The sequence below is a fragment of the Larus michahellis genome, chromosome Z (genome assembly GCF_964199755.1).
Source record: "Larus michahellis chromosome Z, bLarMic1.1, whole genome shotgun sequence".
Lineage (NCBI taxonomy): Eukaryota > Metazoa > Chordata > Aves > Charadriiformes > Laridae > Larus > Larus michahellis.
In genome coordinates, this window is record NC_133930.1 from 4,321,725 (window position 1) to 4,338,671 (window position 16,947).

The window sequence follows — 16,947 nt, forward strand, 5'->3', positions numbered from 1 at the left end:
ATACCGCAGCATCCTGTTATCTCCAGCCATTAAAAAACCATTCTGTCCTGGCACACCATGATCATCTAGTGTGGAACGGCAAGTTGGAAACGTTTCAGAAAGCGGTATTTTTTTTTTTTTTTAATTAGGGTCCGTTAGACCAGTTGCTGCACTTTCATTAAGCAATTTTGCAGATGTAGAAGAGTCAAAGAAAACCCTTTCTGTACCCAAAATTATATAATTTAGCCTCTTCCAGAGTCAGGAGATGCTGCGTTGCCCCAGGGCAGCATGCAAGCAGTGCACAGACCAGGCTTCGGATGCGGAAAACGTGCTGGGAGGAGAAAAGGCCTTTGACAGCCTCCCCAAGCTGTGAGGCAGAGGTCAGAGAGGGGAAGGGAGCTGTTGTACTTTGGATGTTCGATTTGTCAGAATTTGTTTAGTGAAAAAACAGAAATGTTTCCCAAAGCTCCTTTTCTGGGCTCTGGGCACATCTGTTATGTGTTCAGAAAAGGAACTAAAATAACACAGGGGGAAAAAAGTTAACTCCCTAACGTCAGACACGGAGAAGGAGTGATACCCACTTCTGGCTATCAAATTCTAACTGTGAGGGGGGGAAACTTCACTGTCTAGCCCACCCCAAAAGAGTTGGGCACAAAGAGGTTCCCAGTAGCATGTTCAGGAGGTTATGTTATCATGGATGCTCTGGAGAATGGGGTCTGACCCCGGGAATGCTCCTGGGAATGCCTTATACCCAGCTCAGTGCCTGTTATACTGATGTAGTTCATCTTTAACACGAGCAGGATTTTCAGGGGGAAATGCAGATTTTTAGCGATAGCCTGGTTGGAACCAAAGAAGATCCCAGTTACCTTCCCTCTTACTTGTTACCAAGCATCCGTAAAAGACTGGAGCCCAAGCAAAATGAGTCAGGACATGTGGGGTTTGAGGTACCGACAGAGCCTTTGACAAGTTCTGAAATGGGAATGGGAATAGAGAAAACAAGACAACATCGCTTGGAGCCAAACAAAAACTCATCCGCGCTAAAAAATGTCTCCTAAAGAACACAGTCTCTCTTCTGTGCTTGCTGCCAATTGTACTTGATTAATCAGGTTTCTGTGGGGGTGTTTTCCTTCACTCCATTTGTAACAGCATATTTTTCCATAAGTGATCTTGATCTTGTTGCGGATAATTCATCGCCTGCAAGATAACAACTGCTCCAAAAAGTTGCAATATTTTGCCTTCAGAAACAATAAATTCGTGTTGGAAAGCCATAAGTAACTTTTCAGGACATCAGCCCCGCAAAGATATTTGTTCTTTTAAAAGTAGTCACTGTGTGTTTCCCCCATGCGCACACAAAAGGAGGGTGGGAGTTAGGCTGGTTTTGATCCTGTGGAGTTGATTGAAGTTTTCCTGCTGGAGTCTATTAGATAGTTTCAAACCAGGGAGCATTTCTGTGCGATACACCTGTTTCCAATAGCTCCCCCACCTCCATAAAGACAGCTGCAGCAGAAAGTCCTATTCACTCCGTGGAAAACACATTTTATAATAGTTTCCCATCCCCCAGCCAGATGGGATCAAGCTGAGGCAGCTGCAGTCCAGGTCCCATGAGAAATACTACAAAAAGTGCAATTAAAATAATTAGTTAATGCCATTTTTATCCGGCATGGTAACAGATAGGGGAAAAAAAGCTTGAAATAGCTGTTCTACGTATCAGTCCAGTATGATATTGGATGCTTCCCAGGATTGCTCTAAGCTTTCCGAAGGGCTTTAAAAGAGCTTGTGGGTGCTTGGCCGGTTGCTGGATTAAGGATCTCTATTACTGATGGTAACGGGGGTGGGTTAAAGCCACTTGCATAGTAGATTTTGCTGTAAGAACAAAAAAAAAAAAAGAAAAGTGAATCTGAATTGATAATCAAGTGATTTAGATTCTGCTTCCTCCCTTGGAAATCGAGATTGCCTCCCATTGATTTAAGCATGTACTGGCTTAGGTTCTGATTAAGCAGAATTTGCCCGATGATTCAACTTTATGGGGGATGTACAAATGAAAAATACATGGCCAAATTCATCCCTGGCACAACTCAGTGAAATCTGGCGTGTACCCAGTCGTTAGCTGCTTGTTGTTCGAGGGTTCTCTGCTAACCTTCAAAAGGTGCAGCAAGTGAAGATTTCTTTTGTAGGCATTTTAACTCCCTTTCTTGACGTCTTCATAGGAAACAAAGCAGTGTGTGTACCAAGAACCGCAACTCCAGTAAGCTGTATTTCTTAGTATTATATGAGGTGGTATTTAGTCTGCAGCCAGGTGAGATGACCAAAGGGTGAAATATAACCTAAAAACCAGGGCAGATTCTATTAACGATCCTTAACTTCCCTGATTTCACTCTCAGATTTCATCCAGGGGTCAAATTATGCAAGCACGGGTATTTTTTTCATTTTATATTCCTGTCACTGTTCCCTGCCATCCCCGTGGGGGAACCTGGAGGTCAGGCATCTTAGCGAAGGGCATGAAAATAAGGGAATGTTGAATAATAAATGCTTGAGGTTATGCAAGCTGTTCCTATCTTTCACCTTCCTAACAGATGATTACAGAATCGCCTAGCTGAGGACGTTTTGGGTGGCTCACACAGTGATTCTGGGGTGTTAGTACGCGATCCGTGAAGCTGTCAATGCTCTCTCTCTTTGCCTTTGCATGGGTCGTCCAAGGAGTTTTTGAATCTCGGTAAGCACTTTGCCACGTGGCAGGGACTTCCAAAAGCTATACGCTATATAACTGGCCATTCCCTTTTAATAGTTTCAAATTATTTCATTTTTGTTGCTTTTTAAATTCTTTCAGTTCTAGCAGAAACCGTATTTTAAAGCATCTGATTTTCTTAAATTGTCTGGAAATATAACTCGCCCTTTCCTCACCCCAGACCATTTTTGAATGTTACTGGGGGGGAAGAAATATCACGACTCCCGTATTTGCCTTGTCTTCCGTTTGACTGTGAGAGGGGGGTTAATGGTGGAAGTGGGAAGAAGGGTTAGAGAAGGGGAGGGCTAGTCATGTGGACAGAATGCCAGCAGCAAAGCTGGCACATGTTGTTTCATTCGCATGAAAGTATGTTTTATTCATTTGCTGATGATCGTCTACAGTAGGTATGAGAGAGAAAAAAAAAAAGACCAGAATATTACTGGAAATCGAGGTGAAATTCTGTAGCTTTGTCTCCCTTCAATGGCAGGTGGCTGCAGGAAATGCGAGTTTCTCTGACAGTTTCGCTGGAATTAATATAGGTGACAAATATAATAATCCACTTTCAGCAGATTAAATATTAAGGGGGAAACATTCATAGCTCACTTCCTTATGTTGTTTACTTGGCGTTAACTTCAACTTGTTTTCATGATGTTTGCACACTTGACCCTCTCTCTCACCAGCGTTCAGGCATCCACCATACACATACCTGCAACTGAACTGGTCATCCCAAGCTCCTGCTATAGTCAGGAAGGACAAAGGCGTTTTTAGGATGTGCTTCATTTGACATAGCTTAGAAATTTACTTTAGGATTGAAAAAATTGCTAGTCTCTGTGGAGCAGATTGACTAAATCTCAGCCAACTGCATGGAGGGTTTCGGTAGGCTGTAGGTCCATACATTTATGGTGGGAGTCAGGTACACAGGTATATTAATACCTAGGTTTCCTGGTTCCCATGAGCTGTGTATGATACGTGTCTGTCTTAATGTTATGGTTTGAGGCACCCACAACAATTTACTGTCAAGTTTAGACAATTATTCTATCAGCTGATGACCCCTCCCCACCCGGGAAGGGAAATCGGGAAAACAACAAGGAAACCTGAAGGTTGAAATATAAACAGGTTTAATAGAATAAGACTAAATACTTAACAACAATAATACTAAAGAACCAGTATTGATCCTGATGCCAATATAAAATATACGAGGACTATACTCAGCCCATTCCATCAGCAGAAGCCGTGCACTTCCCGCAGGGACAGCAAATGTGGGACACTGCGAGCGCTGCGGCTTCGGGAGGAAGGGAAGGGCTCAGGGCTCTGGCACCAGGGCAAGGAGTTCTCAGGATGGCAGCCATCAAGGAAGAGAGAAGACTCCTCAGCAAACTTTCTAGTTTATATTGAATGTGATGTTCATGGTATGAAATAACCCTGTCGGCAGCTTGGATCGAGTGCCTGGGTCTCGTTCCTCCTCGTCCCTGCACCTGGAGAGCTCGGAAACACTGAGACCTTGAAACCCACATACCGTAGCTGGATATGAAATAAATATTTTCAGAAATTCAGACACTAGTTTATTCTAAAAGTGCAGTGTTCCCAAGCATTAGAAGACACCTTAGTGAAAAGTGAAATTGCTGAAAGAGAAATTAATCCTGTGTCGCTCAAACCAAGACACTTAACCAGATGTTCCTGGGGCACCTCAAGTGGTTCAGGGTGGCAGTGCTTAGGGAACTGAATCCTGTGCCGAGTCAGGTGGATCCTGCTCTTGCAGTTCTCTGACAAAGCTGTATGTTAAAAGGCAGAAGAGTTTTTTTGCCTTACACGGTAAGTGGACAGCTTCGTGCAGCTGTCCTTGTTATTCCTGCAATACACCTGCAAGGCCAAGAAATGCTGTGATTGCTAGCTCAGAAATAAGGGAGGAGATGCTGAGGAGGGTAAAGATACTCATCTGCGTGGCATACGGAGCGTACGATGAGGTGACTAAGCAGTAGATGACTCCACCGCACCAGGCAGAAATCACAGATCAAGTGCTGGAAGCAGCCGCGCTTTCGCAGAAGTGCCGTTTTGCCTTCCCAAGCCAGCTTGGAGTCCTCAACACTGCAGTGTGGCTCTGCCTGAAGTCACGAAGGCAGCTTGGTGAAACACGGAGCTGAGACCAAACCTCCTACTAATTAGCAAATGAGAGTTAGGTCTGTTGTCCCCACTGGGATGAGGATAGGGATGAACTCGGCTTTTGGCCTGCTGGGAGGAAGTTTAGGGTTTTACATTAAAAAAGGACTGGATAGTTCTGCAAAAGCAGCAAACTAGGGAATAGTTGATTTTTTAATTGAATCTCTTACTTTTAATATGAATAACCTATTAAAACCAATGGGGTATGAAACACTTGGAGCTGGTGTTTGAACTCAGCTTGGATGGATATCGTTGACTTTTCACTAGCTGCTGGGAAGATAATACTTTTAACAGGAACATGTAAGTTCTGGAGCACAGATGTGCCGTGATGGGAGAGCGGGGATGGCAAGGAAGGGCAACAGACATGAAATACAGAGTTAATGGCTTTCCTGCATATTTTAGGGAAGGATGATATGCCGGTTGCAGGCAGCAGTTGGTGAATTCAAGTATGTATTTAACATTCAAAGTCCATCTCTGCTCTGGGTAGGGCTGGTCAGAGCTTGCAGGGATTTACCAGGTGCGTGGCCCAGAGCAAGATATGTATTCCCGTGAAGTTGGTGACCATCTAAACTAAGATCATGTCATAGAATCATAGAATGGTTTGGGTTGGAAGGGACCATAAAAATCATCTAGTTCCAGCCCCCCTGCCCCGGGCAGGGACACCTCCCACCAGACCAGGTTGCTCCAAGCCCCGTCCAACCTGGCCTTGAACCCCTCCAGGGATGGGGCAGCCACAGCTTCTCTGGGCAACCTGGGCCAGGGGCTCACCACCCTCACAGCAAAGAATTTCTTCCCAATATCTCATCTAAATCTCCCCTCTTGCAGTTTAAAGCCGTTCCCCCTCGTCCCATGGCTCCCCTCCCTGATCCGGAGTCCCTCCCCAGCTTTCCTGGAGCCCCTTGAGGGACTGGAAGGGGCTGGAAGGTCTCTGCGGAGCCTTCTCTTCTCCAGGCTGAACCGCCCCAGCTCTCTCAGCCTGTCCTCCCAGCAGAGGGGCTCCAGCCCTCCCAGCATCTCCAGGGCCTCCTCTGGCCCCGCTCCAACAGCTCCGTGTCCTTCTGCTGTTGGTGCCCCAGAGCTGGAGGCAGCGCTGCAGGGGGGTCTCCCCCGAGCAGAGCAGAGGGGCAGAATCCCCCCCCTCACCCCGCTGGCCATGCTGCTGGGGATGCAGCCCAGGATGCAGGGAGCTTTCTGGGCTGTGAACGCATGTTGCCGGCTCATGTCGAGCTTCTCATCCACCACTGTGCCACAACAAGAATGTTTATCATGAAAGGCCTGTTTTTTGCAGTGCCAGCCAATTCCTCTACTTCATCAACTGGAAGGAACAATGCTGAGGGAAAAGGTACGTCCTTCCTTCACCCAAAGCAGATGGATGCTGTATGTATCGATCTGAACTACAGCTTCCTTGGATTCCCAAGCCAAACCTGTAGTGGTCTCCAAGGTGAGGAGATCGGGCACAAAAATCAGCTGTCAGAGGGAAACTGATGACTGTGCTGTAGTTCCCTGCTGTGCTGAAAGGTCTCAAATTCCCTATTGCTTTGTATTTGATATCGTGCATTTTTCCGGTTGGGAAAAGTGAATGAAAAAATGCTATCAAGGGTGGTGTATTGTGAGGGACGGCTCCAGGACTCGAGGAGGAAAAGCAAGAGAAAGTGGGAGGCTAGAAAGCTGGAAATTAAAAAGGAGTAAGGGACAGTCTTTGTAGACCCTTTCAACCTTTCTTTTAATTTTCTTGTCTGTTAAACTTTAGAGCAAAAGTTTAATCAGCTTATAATGACGGTATGCAATGGTATAGCATATATCCTCCACAATCTTTTTGTCTTCACCACAGTAAAAAAAATAAATATGGAATGTAGTGTGATCATTGCCCCTTTTATTAAGCAAATATTTTGTCAGTGATTCCAGCGGAGGTGAACTCACAGCATTGTCCTTGTTTGCCATCTACTCTCATAGACTGCAAGGAGCTACAAACGCTACTAGTTACGATTTTTGTTAGCACATCAGGGAAGAGCTTTCCTCATCAATTAGCCAACTTTGGGACCAGTGAAACTTTCAGTGTGAATCTGGCATCGTGTTTCATTTTCTTAAGTGCCGCGTGGCTTGCAAAAGAGGAATATTGATTCGGATGTTCCTGTGTCATCCACATCCGTGACACGATAATGGCACAAAATAAAGATCCAAAATGCAGATATAATATTTAGTTTTAAACGAATGGTGAAAAAAGCAGCTATGTGATGTAGAATACCTGCATTGCTGACTTTTCACCATTTAATGTCCCAACATACTGAAGCACAATTGAAAGTTAGATGCATTGAGGAATATGTTTGCAGACTCCGAGCCCAAACAACCATATTTTTACTGTGCTTGAGCCCCAGATTTATCTTCCTCCTTTACCTGGGTCCAAAGCCTTACTCTCTCGCTGCCACTAGCTATTTTGTTGCTGCCGTTCGCTCACGTGGATCTTATTTATTGTCATTTGACAGAAACTAAAAATGCAGTTTAGAAAAGCTTTACCAAGAGTAATTTGTTCCCAGCAAGACCTTTCTAGCTACACAGTAACGTGAAAGCATCAAAGCGCCAGGAGAACTTTTTAAAAATGAGCTGCCCTGATGCTAAAATAAGCTTTAATTGATTGAGAATTGCACTGAGCCTGACAATGTGAACCATTTATTATTATTTTTCCTTTCAGGCTTCAGCTCCATGTGATTTAAAGTGACTGAATTACAGTTCCCACATACCTTCCTACCCACACTGCATGAAAAAAACCCCACGCACAAACTTCTTAGCTCCAGCGGAGCTGCTGGATGCACCTGGAAGAAAATAAAAAAGCTGTTTCAAAGTGAAATCTAAATAAAGGTGATGATGATGGGAATGTTCCGCAAAAAACCCCCTATTCTGGCTAAATGCTGTGCTGTGCTTCCCTCTCTCAGACGAGAGCTCTCCTGGGGATATCTCTCCCTGTCAAAGGCATTTCTTTAATTCCCACTTTTAGAGCACTGGATCCCGGAGGCCAGATGCTGTCGCAACTCCCTGCGTTGGAGATTAATAATAGGCTGTGGATAAACTACCACTCTGGCTTCCCCATTTGAGGTTTTCAAAGAAAAAACACAATCAAGTGACTGTACTGTGCTATTTAAATAAATATTTAAATTTATTCCAGGTTTGCTGGCAAAAGGTCAACACCACCACCAAAGACTGCTGATAAATGTGCGGAACTTTCTGGCCGATGGCAAGGAGGTCCTACGCCAGAGAGAAGGAAGCACTGGGAGTAGGTGGAATATAGCAAATGTCAATGGGGTAGATTATGGGGTTTCTTCTTGGCAGTGTGTTGTGAGGATGGAAGTCTGGTCAGACATTCATTAGTGATAACTAGTGGTACTTTGAAAAGTATGTCAGCCATGCTTATGGTGTGTTTGGGTGTGCGAGCAGGGAAGGCACAGATCACTACCTTTGGCCTGGGGAGTATTTTTAAACTCATGCCATGGGTCATGGGAAGCTGCAGTTTCCCCAAGGGCTATGCCTTGTTTAGGTCAGAACAACTCCCAAGCTAGCCCCAAGCTTTGGTTGAGTTTAAGATCTCATAGAATCATAGAATGGTTTGGGTTGGGAGGGACCTTAAAGACCATCCAGTTCCAACCCCCCTGCCCTGGGCAGGGACACCTCCCACCAGCCCACGTTGCTCCAAGCCCCGTCCAGCCTGGCCTTGGATACCTCCAGGGATGGGGCAGCCACAGTTTCTCTGGGCAACCTGGGCCAGGGGCTCACCACCCTCACAGCAAAGAATTTCTTCCTCAGATCTCATCTAAATCCACTCTCTTTGAATTTAAAATCATTCCCCCTTGTCCTATCACTCCACTCCCCGATAAAGAGTCCCTCCTTATCCCTCCTGTAGGCCCCAATCTCACTGTAAGTCCTTATCTGAGTTGTAGCCCTGGGCAATTCACTGCAGCCAAGAGCCAAACAAGTTTTTTCATTTAACTCCCAAAATTTCAAGAGGAGGAAGATGCTTAAATACCCTTTTAGCTGCTGCCCTCAATCTCCCTGCCCGTGTCAGGCACTGCCTGTGACAGCGCAGTGACTTTCACTGTTGCAGATCCAGCAAAGCTCAAACTGCTGGTAGAGGTGAGGGGTGATCCAGGCCCTGTCTATGGATGAGTTTCTCGGTCTGGGTGGCCAGATGTCCCCTTGGGACTCTCAGACTTGTTTGTCAGCCAAATGGGACATCATCGCCTCGGGTTTGCATCCTAGTATGTGTTTGCAAGCTGAGCAAGTTGCATGCTGCCGAACATCACCCCTAAATCACAATTCCTGCCCTCTGTCAAAGAGGCTAACAAATCTCTCTCTCCCCTTCCTTTCTTGCCTGCTTAAATTATAAATTCTCGTGTCAAAAATTGGCTCTGCTAATGCCCCGCCTCAGCATCTAACACTGTCCTGTTCCAGGATTGGTCTCTATTTGCTACCTTAGGACAAATAAGCATGACCGAGGAATTCACGGCCGATCACAGATGCAAAGGAAGGAATTTGAAAGGGTCGCCAGTTTTATTAATAGCTATCTCCGTAACCGCATGCAGGTCAGACCGGACGCTGTGCAGAGCTTAAAAGCTGAATCCACACTGTCACAGGAGGCACAGAAGGATGTGCCTGGTCACAGTACTGTAGGGGCAGAGATTTGTTCCTTTAGGGTTGGTTGTCCACGTTTCCAGTGAGCACCTCCACAGTGCCAGAAGAGGAAATTAAAACGTATTTCAGGAAGAGTGGGGATTTTTGAAGACCACAGAAGCCAGCTGTTTGGTTTTTTTTATTTATAATTTTTGTCATGGACTGAACTAAGCAAGGACTAGCATGGACTATTTTAAAAATGCGTCTGAAAACATGTTGGCTTTGCCTAGAAGAGTAACTCAAGTAAACAGGTAGACTACCCAAGGCAACGCTCGTTGCCTCCAGTGTGTATTTAGTCACGTAATCAGTGCTGCAGGAGGACACCATGAAGAATGGTTTGAAAGCTGAATGTCTGGACTACTTGCAAGTTTGTGTGAACTGAAGCTGACGGTTAATTGAAGAGGAGTATACCTCCTTCCTTCGAAAATCAATGCCGAACTGTGGTAAACAGGCAAAGGTAACTTTACAACAGCCCAAATAATTTTCTAGAATATGTCTCTTCTACATCTTGATTATAAGCGTAGTGTAAAATTTCTGAAGTACTTAATTAGCTTGTTATTCAGAGGGATATTTACCCCCATTCTGGTTAGTAATACTGACTGACACAGCAGAACATAATACAAGATCAGACTCATTGTTTCTGTGAATTAAATCTAACTTTATATGCCATATTTTAGGTTTTTTTAAATATCTCAGATTACCATTTTTATTTTTGCTGTTAGAATTCATTGTTAAAATAGTGAAATATTTATTAACTGGCTTTTTCAGCACTAGGTAATGTGTGATCCTTATTCTGACCATGGGAAATATTTGTTCGTTGTAGTGGTAATGCTAGAATATTTCCAGGGAAAAGAAACGTCAAAACTTTCAATGGCCATTAAACTTATAAAGTGAGTGTCACTGACTCCAGCACTTTCACAAGAAGGTTCTAAGTTTTGGATTTGATGAGCTAGGTGGGAGTTATGACTTGCTTGGGATACAGGCAGGATCATGTTCCCATTCTGAGAGCAAATGTTGGCCATGGAAACCCTTTGACCCCTCCATGGTTCTGCCAACACCTCAGTCCTGTTGATTTGGTGCTAAAGCCAAGGCTCCCATGCAGTGCTCCGAAATCAAACTTTTAAGAGATGATTCCTGTAAAAGCAATTCGGTCCTGTTTCTTTTTCCCTGCAGGGAAACTGAGCTTCCATCCTTCTCAATTACCTGCAGGGTTTCTGTGAGCCTGTACGGGATCATGACAATGATGCTAAACTTCCTATATTTTCTAGGAATCTGGAAACGCCACTGGGAAAGCAAGGCTGTCCCTAGCATTGAGCCCTGATTAATTTTACACTTTGCTATATGTTTTAGCAAGCTATAAGGAACTGTCAATAGTAAATGTCCAGCACTATGGCCATGGCAGCCTCTGCCTTAGAGCTTCCTACCAGCGAGAGGAAGACCTCGCTTCTTTTCCAACAGAGATGGTGTCAGCAGTGTAAAAAATATTATGCACCGAGGTCAGTTCTTCTCCAGTGCTTATGTGACCCATAACTGGAAGGAAACTGGTCATGATTCAATAGATGATGTAATGTATATCCACTGTGCGGACCATATGTTATTGTCAGGACACCTCCTCTTATTTAGGCAGCTCCACAGGTAGGAGGCCGGGTGCCAACGTAGATGTTGTCATCTCCTCGTGGCTTAGCCCTACTCAGGAGGAAATAAATGTTTACATCTTGGCTGAATCCTTTCAGCTTCCTTTAATATCCCAGTTTAAGACATATGGATTTGTGGCAGTGATGGGGGACTAGACATTGTGTTAACCACTAGATTATGCTAATAAATTCAAGTTTTATATCTGCAAAAGAATTAATATTGATAAGCATATGTTTATGAGTTTCATATTCAGTAGAACCTTCCAGGCATACACCTAATGTGCCAGTGCTTTGCAAAATCAGGGATCTGTTGACACAGGCATCGTAGAAACGGCAAATAGGCTTGATTTAATTTTAATTTAGGGGGAAAAAAAGATACTAGATCGGGATGTAAAAAGTGTTCTACTAAAACCTTTTACAGCCTGTAGTATTCTGCTGTGCTGTGTGTGAAGTTCTTCAACCTGCATAATGGTCTTGAAGAAGAGTGGAGAGTGGCGGAGTTCCTGAAAGGGAACATGAAGCATGTTTTGCTTTACTCTGAACCTGTACAGTACTGTGAGTTCAACATGTTCGGTCATGTACACCTTGATTTAAACAACCAACAGACTGATCCTGCTTTCCGAGACACCAAATGCCCTTGCTTTCGGCTGAAATTAGAGTGTGCAATCAGTCAAACGCTGATTCAAATGACAGGTTCAGTGAAAGGTACTTAAGGAAATTCCCAATCAGGCCTGCCCATCCAAAGTGAATTCTTCTCTTTCATTTGCGTTAAAAAATAAACTGCAACTTAGAAATAAGGACTGAATATTGTCCTTTCAGCAGAGGCGTGCTTTTTCCCTGCATGAGAGAAGAAGAGTCTTCTCTCATGCAGGGACAAGATTTTGTCCAGGTTTTGTCCTTTTGCCAATTCCGCTTTCCTTCTCCGGAGCTTCAGAAATATGGTCTTGGTGGTTAGCCAAGACATCTTTGTATTTGAGATTCAATTTTAACTTTTTTTTTCTTCTTTTTTTTTTTCTTCTTTCTTTTTTTTTCATTTCATTCTGCTTCATTTGGACTTAAGAGCAAGCGATGAGCTCCCATTGGAGGGTATCACCGTGTGGAACATGTTCGTGTTTGTCATGTCAGAGTCTCACTGCTCAGGCTGGAGGAGTTTCTGATGATAGATTGTCTCTGATGATATTTAGCAAAGAGCTCACATACAACAAAGGCCAGCAACGTGTAAGCCCAACTGCTTCTGTCAGCTTCATATTATGACAGGCTAAGAGCAGTTCCATTTTGCCACTCTTGCTTTAGCCTCTGAAGTCTATACTCCAAGAAATAATAAAGGAATACCCTTTCTGAGCTTGTGCATATCATGCAGCTTATCCATCTCTCTCTCACCATTTTGTAAGAGGCATTTTGAGTAGCTGATACTAGTTAAGTGGTCCTCTGATGACGGAAGAGATCTTATTTAGTGTGTTCCTGTGCTCTGGCATGAGGCTGACTGGAGTGTAGAGTGATGCGGCCCACCTGGAGTACTACCTCCAGCTCTGGGGGCATCAACATCATAAGGACATGGACCTGTTCCAGCAGGATCAGAGGAGGCCACGGAAATGCTGCAAAGGCTGGAGCCCCTCTGCTGTGAGGACAGGCTGAGAGAGCTGGGGGGGTTCAGCCTGGAGAAGAGAAGGCTCCGGGGAGAATTTAGAGCCCCTTCCAGTCCCTAAAGGAGCTCCAGGAAAGCTGGGGAGGGACTCCGGATAAGGGAGGGGAGCCATAGGATGAGGGGGAACAGTTTTAAACTGCAAGAGGGGAGATTTAGATGAGACATTGGGAAGAAATTCTTTGGTGTGAGGGTGATGAGCCCCTGGGCCAGGTTGCCCAGAGAAGCTGTGGCTGCCCCATCCCTGGAGGTGATCAAGGCCAGGTTGGACGGGGCTTGGAGCAACCTATTCTGGTGGGAGGTGTCCCTGCCCAGGGCAGCGGGATGGAACTGGATGGTCTTTAAGGTTCCTTCCAACCCAAACCATGCCATGATTCTACGACTCCCTGTATGCTGCCAGTGCCACTGTAGCTACATTGTCCGTTGCAGGGTCAATACCCCCGTGACCAGCAGTCAGTGCTGTACACAGCGCCTGGGGCCCAGTCATGCCCAGCAAATCTGTGTTTGCAACACAACTTACTGTTATGTCTTTTTCCCCAAGCCCTTCTCAAAATCTGGAGGGGCTCTTTTGCTGCCTGTTTTTTGCTTAAATGCAGGATGTAAAATAATTTAAGAAATTTAAATTATTTTCTGCAGAGGCCTGATGCTTTCAAGGAGGCCTGTCCTTGACAAGTCAAACTCGCAAAGGGCCCCTGGGAATGAATGCTGGCATTGCTCATTCAGCCCTTCTGCATGCATTATGTGACTATTTTCACTTACAACGCTTGAGCATATTTTGAAAATTTATCGATAGACATCCTATTTCTTTATGCTTGCACAGAGCTGCTCTGCTTCCAGTTCTGCAGTATTATTGTGGGCTGAAGGCAACAAACAGATTTCTTTTACATGTGACATCGGGAACGGTTTCCGCGCAAGATCTGGCGCAGAAAACCCTCTCCAATTATAATATATATGTTTGTACTTTGCTTTTTGCTTTACGCGTGCAGCTTTCCTGCTCATCGGCCTCTCAGGTGCTGTATCTTCTGGCCAGCTCGATTTAGCAGAGAAGGTTGAGAGGACACACAAAATCAAAGACTGGCTGAGAGTACACGACGCTTCCAGGCTATTTACTGCAGCTCAGGCTGACCATCGGTCCAGGAGAAAGAATATCTCATGGCTCATGAGTTTGGTGCGCTACAGCACAGATATCTCAAGAAAAAAATCACTTTGAATGAAGAGGAATAGAAGAGAAAAGGCAGAAAGTGTTTTCACCAAAACCTAAGTGAAATTGAAATCTGCAAAACTGCCATCATACCCATAGAAGGTCACAAGTAGCCAAATTCTATGCTCTGATACTTTGGTGTTATTGTAAAATAACTCCTGGAGCAACTGAGACAATTTTCTTGGAGGTGATTTTCAAAGCTATGAGTAAAAATCTAACAAATCAAAGCATTAAGTGCCTTTTTCTTCACATCTACCCTGACTGGCCTTACCTCTCAGCTTCCCCATAAAAAGCTACTTGTGTAGTATCTTGGGTCCCAACCTGGGATTTCTGATGGCAGTAGATTTCTGATGGCTGTAGTGCTTCTCCCGTTACCGAGAAGGTTATGCGGTTAGATCCATCTAAATGGTATGGCTCCTGTATGGAAACACTCTCGTATTCTATGGGCTTTCACGAACTGATTGTTAAAAGAAACATATTTGGCCCTAGAGCTGAAGACTTTGACAAGAGGGAATCAAACTGCTTTTGCTATTTAATTTGCAGTCCCCTGGTATGTGTATTATTCCCAGTACAGTAAAAATGAGTGCATCCAACTCAGTTATTTTCCTAACCAAAATATTTTTCTTTGACTCATAGGATGGTTTAGGTTGGAAGGGACCTTCAAGATCATCCAGTTCCAACCCCCCTGCCATGGGCAGGGACACCTCCCACTAGACCAGGTTGCTCCAAGCCCCGTCCAACCTGGCCTTGAACCCCTCCAGGGATGGGGCAACCTCCAGGGATTCTTCCCCTGGTTCAGGAAGACCCTGAACCACAGAAGAGTAGGAGAGTGTTTCCAAGGAAGTATCAGTATGTCCTTGCCCTTTTTTTCTGTTTTTCCCTGTGTATCCACCACTGGCCAGTGTCAGGGACAAGGCTCTGCGCTGGATAATCTTTGATCTGACCAGGGATCACCACTCTTTTTATATGCGCAGGTGATAATGGGAGCCTTTATCGGGACTGACAAGTGCATGTGTGAGAGCTTTGAAAGGGGCTGAAGAAAGCGTCAGAGGCTGGATGTCCCCAGGGGGTTCCTGCCTGCAGTTCAGGGTGACCGGATTCCTACCTTAAACACTTTTGATACTTCTGTTGCTTAAAAGTAGGTAGGGCAAAGCCAGCAGGCTTTGTTTTTTTCTTAGCCCTTAATTTTCTTTACTGAATTGCCCTAGGTGATGCTGAGGACTAGCCTTGGCTTCAGGAACTGGGTTGAAAGGGTTGCACAAAGTTACCTTTGGCCCTTCTTCCCATGCAGCACCAATTACAGCTGAGACAGAGTTCAGGAACAGTCCCTGTTTGCTGCTTCACACAGCTGGGCTGCTGGCACACTGGAACATTTTGCATATGCTGATTTGACTGTTGGAAAATTTAATCGCACAAAAATCTGCCCATTCTCTTAGACGAAGAATTTTTTCCCTGCATTTTGTTGTCAAAATCCTTTTCCCATCTGTTATTGGGGCAAAACAACCTTCTAGCCAGGATGTTTCATTCATGGATAAAGCTTTTATTGGAACTTGTTTTAAGAAGCTAAGGGTTGGGGGAAGCTTCTACTCCCAAAGAAATCAGCAACAAAACTCCCATTGATTTCCCTGGGAGCTGAATCGAGCCCCTCCTGACAATGGGGAGATTTTTAGAGGAGTTACGATGGCCGTGGATAAGGTCTTGTTGCTTTGCCCTTTCAAAAGAGAACTGTTTCTGGTCGAGGAACAATCTGAATATTTGTCTCTTTAAATGAATGGTTCTTAGAGCCTGCACGGAGATGCAGTCTCCCTCTCTGCGGCTGTGAGGCTACTCAGAGCCTCCAATAAATCAGCATGCAGGAACTGAGAGCCGTGTCCTTGAAGAGATGCACGGTGACCTTGCTTACGCTTACTCCGGAGGAATAACCGGGGGGAAATACAGGAGCCCAACTAGTGAGCGGTCTATGACTAAAGGCACTGCATTCTGCCTGCAAATGCTGAAGTACCGAAGGCACGGTACGGACAGCACGCTGCTACACAAAATGCAGCTTTCCTTTCTAGCCTGACCAGATTGCTGCTGTTGTTTTTTTTGCAGGGGGCTGAATGAAATCCTCATGATCGTTACACGCTTGTTCAATAATAGCACACCCCAGTCACGTCTCCTTGCAAGCACATTTCGTTGGAATCACTGAGCAGAAGCAAAGAAGAGCTGACGACTATGTGTTTCCAACGCGGGTTGCCGGAGCCCTGTGTTTGCCATTGGCTGCAGTTTTCTGGTTTATTTGCAGCTTCCCCCATCTGGAATATGAAAATGGGATTGAAGTAGATAATTGCTAGCAGCGGGTTTTCAAGAGAGGCTTAGATGGAACAGAATGCCTCTTGCACAGCACAGGCTGCCTGAGCTGAAAGAGCTCTGAGAGATGATTTTAGATGTTACCCACGTCTGAATCTCCTGGAAACTTTACCGTGGAAGCAAGCCATTGCGCACAATCCTGGAGCTAACATCCAAAAGGGGCAAGGAAGGGGCAGCAGGGCCAAACAATGGGATACCTTGTCCTTGGATTGCTCAGAGAAAAGCCAGCAAGCGTTCCCCTCCGCTTCCCAGCAAAAGGGGCATGAAGGCGACAATGAACTGAATTTTACCCAGCGGAGCTTCAGTGGCTTTTAAGGATGGGATACACTGACCCTTCGTCAAGCAGGGATTTGCTGGGAAACAGAACTTTGTTCTTCATATTCATCTGCGCCTTTGCCGTGGTCACCTTGCTGCAGCAGATCCTCTATGGGAGAAACTATCTCAAAAGGTAAGGGGGGATTTGAGGGAATAGGAAAAGTTGTCTGATCGGACTGAATGGAGAAAGAGATCCAGCCGTACCATTATAACGGTTCAAACCACTTCTCGGTGTCGTGCTGACAATATTAATATCTTGTCAATCTGGGAAGGTGCATCCAGCATC

General features: G+C 45.1%; 1 protein-coding gene across 4 annotated transcripts in view; it reads left to right on the forward strand.

Moving 5' to 3' along the window:
* The window catches only part of ST8SIA5 (ST8 alpha-N-acetyl-neuraminide alpha-2,8-sialyltransferase 5), a 75,957-nt gene that overhangs the window by 9,581 nt on the left and 49,429 nt on the right, over nucleotides 1-16,947 (forward strand). For 2 of the 4 annotated variants that reach the window (XR_012584968.1, XM_074570673.1), the window contains exons 1-2: nucleotides 9,484-9,977; nucleotides 16,089-16,794. Coding sequence is in view for 3 of the 4 variants with exons in the window: in XM_074570673.1 (XP_074426774.1) it covers nucleotides 16,664-16,794 (131 nt within the window). In the remaining variant the exon portion in view is untranslated. Of the gene's footprint in view, nucleotides 1-9,483; nucleotides 9,978-16,088; nucleotides 16,795-16,947 lie in introns of those variants that run through there. The other 2 variants (XM_074570674.1, XM_074570672.1) reach the window with 2 other exon arrangements.